This window comes from Pyrus communis, chromosome 5 (assembly GCF_041283825.1).
Source record: "Pyrus communis isolate YQ-2024b chromosome 5, ASM4128382v1, whole genome shotgun sequence".
Taxonomy (NCBI): Eukaryota; Viridiplantae; Streptophyta; class Magnoliopsida; order Rosales; family Rosaceae; genus Pyrus; species Pyrus communis.
Genome location: NC_142569.1, coordinates 27,039,139 through 27,044,840, shown reverse-complemented (window position 1 = coordinate 27,044,840; position 5,702 = coordinate 27,039,139). Strand labels below are relative to the sequence as shown.

The 5,702-nt window shown below is 37.7% G+C and overlaps 1 protein-coding gene across 1 annotated transcript; it reads right to left on the bottom strand.

Annotated features, from left to right (window-relative positions):
- Window positions 1–697: 697 nt before the first annotated feature.
- On the bottom strand, window positions 698–4,972 carry LOC137726129 (plastid division protein PDV2). The gene is made up of 2 exons (XM_068465004.2): window positions 4,608–4,972; window positions 698–1,617 (listed from the first exon to the last, which is right to left on the bottom strand). The coding sequence occupies exons 1-2, from the start codon at window positions 4,854–4,856 to the stop codon at window positions 985–987; spliced, it is 882 nt and encodes a 293-aa protein (XP_068321105.2). The 5' UTR covers window positions 4,857–4,972; the 3' UTR covers window positions 698–984.
- Window positions 4,973–5,702: the final 730 nt, after the last annotated feature.

Here is a 5,702-nt window from a genome sequence, read left to right as displayed (position 1 = left end):
AATTCCCCCGATTCCCATATTAAGCCAGTAGAGAGAGAGAAAGGATACTTGTTCAGGATGAAGCTCACTTGATGACTGATAGCGTTGATGAAGAACAGCATCTCGCTCTCACCCGTTCACTCGAAAGAGGCGGTGTAGTGAGAGAAGGCAGCGTAGTCAAGGTTCTTAGCAATACCTTGCTTTTGCATGGGACTATTTGACGACTCGAGGAGGCCCAGGGTTTGGTGGCCCGAAATTTACTTGGCTTCGCCAAAAGGCCTCATCTCTAGAAGCCCGGCTCGCGAGGCGTCCCTCTCGCAGGAGGGTTCAAAACCTCGCCTCGCTCTTGTGACATGCTATGTTTCCAGGGTTCACACGAGTTTGGGCGAGTTCAGGCTAATCTCATTTAACTTAGTCCATAGCCATACCAAACATGGTGTATTCATCCTAGCTAGTCCAATCCTAACTAAGGAGGTAAACAAACAAGGCCTTAGAGTCCACAAGGTAAGAGTTACGACTAGGGGATAGCAAGATTCACTTCCATTCATCTTCTAATGGTAAACTATTAGTCAAAATTGGTGGAGGCGACTAATGCTAGTAAAGGAACTTCTGCAGTTCGTAAGAAAAACCTCAGAGGTTTAAGCTCGCACAAGGTAACCAATCACAGCCCCATATGAAACATCACACAGACAATGGATGAACCCAGAACAAATTTCAGTGAGCAAAATCAAAGCTGGGTTACATTACTCCACCATTATCTAATTCAACGGTCAGACTATAAACTTGGCACTGCAATCATCGGATCTTAAATGGGAGATTTTCCACTGTACATTTAAAAAAAAGTTCGGGCGGAACCAAGCATCCTCCAAAAATCCTGAACTACTCCTATGCTTAAGAATCATTACTCATGAAAGATTAGGACCGCCTTGGATCATTAGAGATCAGATCTCCATTACAGCATACGCAACGAAACAAGATATAGAAAAACATGGAGGGACGAAACATTTAACCACACCCAAAGTTTACATCTGGTCTTGCAACAACAGAAGAGAAGGGAACTTCAACTCTCTCTTTCACAACACATCGAGCCTTCCCATCTTCCACCACAAGGACTCTCCCAGGGGGGCACTCAATGGTTGATCTCTTTTCTTCGGTTGGTGGTTGCTGAGAAAGGCCTGATATTTTGAAAGTGACATTACTTCTCACAAATTTAGGCCCAAAACCAGACAGGCGTAATACAGATGCCACACCAACAAGTGTAAGCAGAGTCTTGGCTGCTGTTCTTAGGAAAAATCCCAACCTTTTTTTGGATCCGTTCTGCAACTTGTCTATCTCGCTCGAATTCTTCTTCGCTTCATTTGTTGGATCACCGGTGATTATCCCATTTTGTATCAACTTGTGTGTGGGTGGTAAATAGCCATTTTGTAGAGAAAGAGTGTGCGGAGAGCGGCTTGGATATGGTGGAAGCAAAAGATCATTGTTGTGTTCTACTGTTTCACCTGCAAAAGCAGAAGCCTCACGTAACACTTCTAAATCCTCCCCTTTGTACTCTTTAAGCTTGTCGACTAGCATCTTGCGGCTGCTTTCAATCTCAGAAAGGGCAACTTCCCTTTCATACGTTTGCTGCTGTTGTAATGCCTGATGATAAAACAAAACAAATTTCCAAACCTATATTATAAATCATTTTACACAAAACATTAAAATGTTCTTCATATATTTCAAACATTCAAATAGGTGAATCCAAGGTGCCACTTTGGCAAGAGATAGACAGGTTCATTCTGGCTATAATACAGCTCTTATTATAAATCAACACTATGATGAACAAACCAGCAAGTATGGATTCCCTGGAAAGGTCAACCAATCACTAATCAACACTTGGACGTCTAGAAGAATTTTTCGGTCAGAAGTGCTTACCAACAGATGGGTTGAATACACTGAGAATAATTTATGTCAAGCCAATCCTTGCGTAATGCATCAGTATGGTTGAAAATTAAGCTAGCTCATGGGTGAAACTCACTCACTAGTGTGGACAAAAGATTTCAATTGACAATTTGACATCTAGAATGAGTAAAAGAACCAAGGTTCTTCATTTATCTGCATAAAACCGGTTTACAATATGTATAACACTATAATTCTCGAGAGTAATGCTATTCTTACCACAATTTTATACCATATTTCTTTACCATATTAGGTGGCAGATGAGTTGAACAAGCTACATCATTTAATTTCAATCTTTTTATTAGTTAAAACACTAAAATAATCTTAGGTGGAAGATGGAGACTCCTCGTATACCAGAATCATCATTTAATCAACAATCTTTTTATTAATTATTGATTAACATTTTGATTAAATGCTAATTAATTTAGATGATGTGGTTGTCCAACTCATCTGCAACCTAAGATGGTAAAGAAATGTGGTATAAAATTGTGGTAAGAATAGCATTATTGTGTACTAATTCAGATGATTCTCCGCCAGCACAAATCCAACGTCTTCCTCCATGGTTAAATGGGAACCCTCTGGACTTTGACGTGAGGTCGAAAATGACAAGAATCTAGTTCATTTGCATGGAGGCTTACTGAATTACAAGTCTAGCCCTTCTAGCCAACTATAACGCCTTACCCTTTCAACAAGGTCTTGGGTTCTGTAAAAAAATTAATTTCGAAATCATTGGTTCCTTGAACCATTGGGCTTCTCTCTATTAGTGCTATGTAAAATTATCTAGAGCCATGATGATTGATCTTCTGAGGAATGAATACTACGATCTGCTTATTAGGCTTAGCTATCTTAATGTTTTACATGCCTATATAAGGCGCCCTAAGCATCTCTGTGTTTTAATGAGTATCAATAAACATATTGACTGTTTCACCTTCCATTATCCGATTGCTTCTACTCTTTCACTTTGCCCCCAATAGGTTTAACACTTGAAGGAGATAGAATTCAGGAAGGCAGAGGTCATATGTGAATTACCTGTGCATGCAACTTTCCTACAAAGGCATAACTGACTGGATATTCCTCAAACTTGTGCAGTATAACAAACTTAAATCATGTGCAACGCTCGGGTTGCGTTTGTTACATAGGATTGGTATGGATACAATAACTCACTATATTCAACGCAGAATGAAGAAATGGATGACAACTGCCAAATATTGTTCACGTAGAAGGTAGAAGATGAATAGTCATGAAGGAAAGTTATCTCTTCAAATCCTACCATTGTTTTGGGGATTAAAGGGGATAATTTTCCCTCATGACTACTCCCTCTTCTAGTTCAATTTGGACAACATTTCTTCAATATGCCTTGAATCTGGTGCATTGTCCTATCCAAGCCAATCCTGTGTAAGAAATGCAGTCTCAATACTTTCATCCTATCGGACCTGTTATAAAAGGTGGTGGTGCTTCCATGATTTCCAATTTCCAAACATTAACATGAAAGATGAAAGTAACTAACATATTAAAACTAATTCCTTTTTTTATGTAATTTTTCTTAAACAAACAGAAAAAGCTGAAATTTTGGCATTCAGAAACAGAAGGAAGACTATTAAAGATCCTAATAAATAGTGCCATAGTTTATGAAAGAACTTAAACCCAAGTGAAGCATAAACCACCACATTTGACGAAGATGCTCGAATAAGCACATACATACACATATACATGAAAATGTAAAGTTTCCAAATTTAAGCACCTAATTGCATTTGACAAACTAATGCAGAAAAAGAAAACCCATATGTAAATTACAAGTAGATGTCTGTGCGGGAAACTTTCCAACAAAGGCATAACTGACTACATAGTGCTTGCTCATTCTTATGCAGTTTCACAAACTTAAAACCCATGCATGTACGAAACTCAGTGGTTTTAAAATTTTATATCCGGTCCAAACCTGATATAGGAGGTGATGGTATTTCCTAATTTTAAATTTCCAAACATCATTATGAAAATAAATGTAATTAGCATATAACTTAAGTTATCATTGATGGGTACACAAACTTAACCACATAATTAATTCACTGATAAGAATTTTCAAAAAAGAAAAAGATTTAAATCGAAGGCGCAAATAGGGTAAAGGGAAGGTAACAAATGATGTGGGCAAGTACAGACAAACGGCTAAGCCCCAGTAAGCCCTGCATCACCAAAGAATAGGCTGAGCACTGCCATAACCAACGACAAGCATGCCTTACGGTACCAGAATGAGGGAACCCTCCTCATCCTTAACTCCGTACCTCATTAGTGATTATGATTGTATGAGCAATAAAAAATTTCCTATAGAACTGTTGGAATATCGATATCCTACCAGTGAGCCACATCTTTCGAACATTCTGTATATGAAACACCACCTCCCAACAAATCCCTCTTTTTAATGTAATTGTTTTCTTAACCAAACAGAAACAAAAGCAATTTTAGTATTCAGAAATAGTTTATGTATAAACCTATATGGAAAGAAAATAAACCCTAAACTCAAGCATTAAACACAGCACACTACAATAATCACACACATGAAAAATGTAAAGTTTCAAACTTTAAGCTACCCAATTGCAAATGACATTCTCGTGCAGCAAAATTAGGGTTTTTCGTACTCGTTTTTCCCTCCCTACAGCAAAGTTAAATCAAAGAAATTGGGTTTATCAAAACAAAACCTGTAAGGAAGAAAGCTGGTTCTCAAGGGATTCGAGGGCGTCGCAGATGTTGAAAAGCTTATGTGCCTCTTCCTCTTCTACTTCCTCTTCTTCTTTTTCTTCTTCTACTTCGTCTGCTGCTTTGCCGTCGGCGTGGACTCCATTTTCTCTTTTGGGTTGTGAGTGATTTCCTTTGTGGATGCAGTTACTGATCTTCAATCTCAGCTCTGTGGCTCTTCCCAGAACCAACCCAATGCCCTCTTCTTCCATCTCTTCTTTCTTTGTAGAGAGAGAGGAAGGGGTTTGAAATTGAAAGGGTTTGGTTGGATTGTTTCAATTGGGGAAAGAAGAGGAAGGTTTATCAATACCGCCAAAATAGAACTGTTCTGCAAACTTTGCTTCTCTCTCATGCTATTAGGTAGAATCATTTTCCATTTTTTTTTTCTTGTTTGATTATTAGTGATCCTTTGATGTAAATCCACGGTACGTATGTAGTGAAACATAAAGTAAATAAAACATAATGTTTATGAGGTTTGGCAACTGTTATTACGTTCTCGGGGCAGCAGTAGTATTTTCTTTCATTATGTGAAATAATAGGAATACAAAAATAATTCTCACTATTTTATTTATTGTCTCTAGACCAACTTACTGGTATTTTATTCTGTATCTCTCTTCTTTCTCTTCTTCTTCTCCTCTTTTTTTTTTTAAATTTCTCCTTTTTTTTTCTTCCTCTGTATCTTCCTCTATATGCTCTCATTTTATAGGCAAAAAATTATTGTAGCAACACTATTTGCTTTACAAACTTTTTTCATATAAAATGATAATTCATCTGATTTTTCTTTGGATGAATAGTAACAAACTATTCATGTGGGCCATCCACATATCACATTACAACACTTCCCCTTGGATGGCCATATGTCAATTTCGATTGCCTCGTTAAAACTTTGATCTGTTTTGGATGCTCCCCTTGATGAGTATTTTCCCCTGATATCAAATTCTTTAATCTAACTAACTACTATGTTGATGTAATTTGATACCATTCATGGTAGTTGGAGTGTTTGCTTCTGAAGGTGGTTCGCATGCACTCCAAATTTTAGTTGCCACATGTTTTAACCA

Coding starts and splice junctions, on each gene's coding strand:
- LOC137726129 (XM_068465004.2), bottom strand. CDS start 4,856: ATGGAAGAAGAGGGCATTGGGTTGGTTCTGGGAAGAGCCACAGAGCTG. Junction 1,618..4,607: donor ACCAGCTTTCTTCCTTACAG/GTTTTGTTTTGA, acceptor TTTTATCATCAG/GCATTACAACAGCAGCAAAC.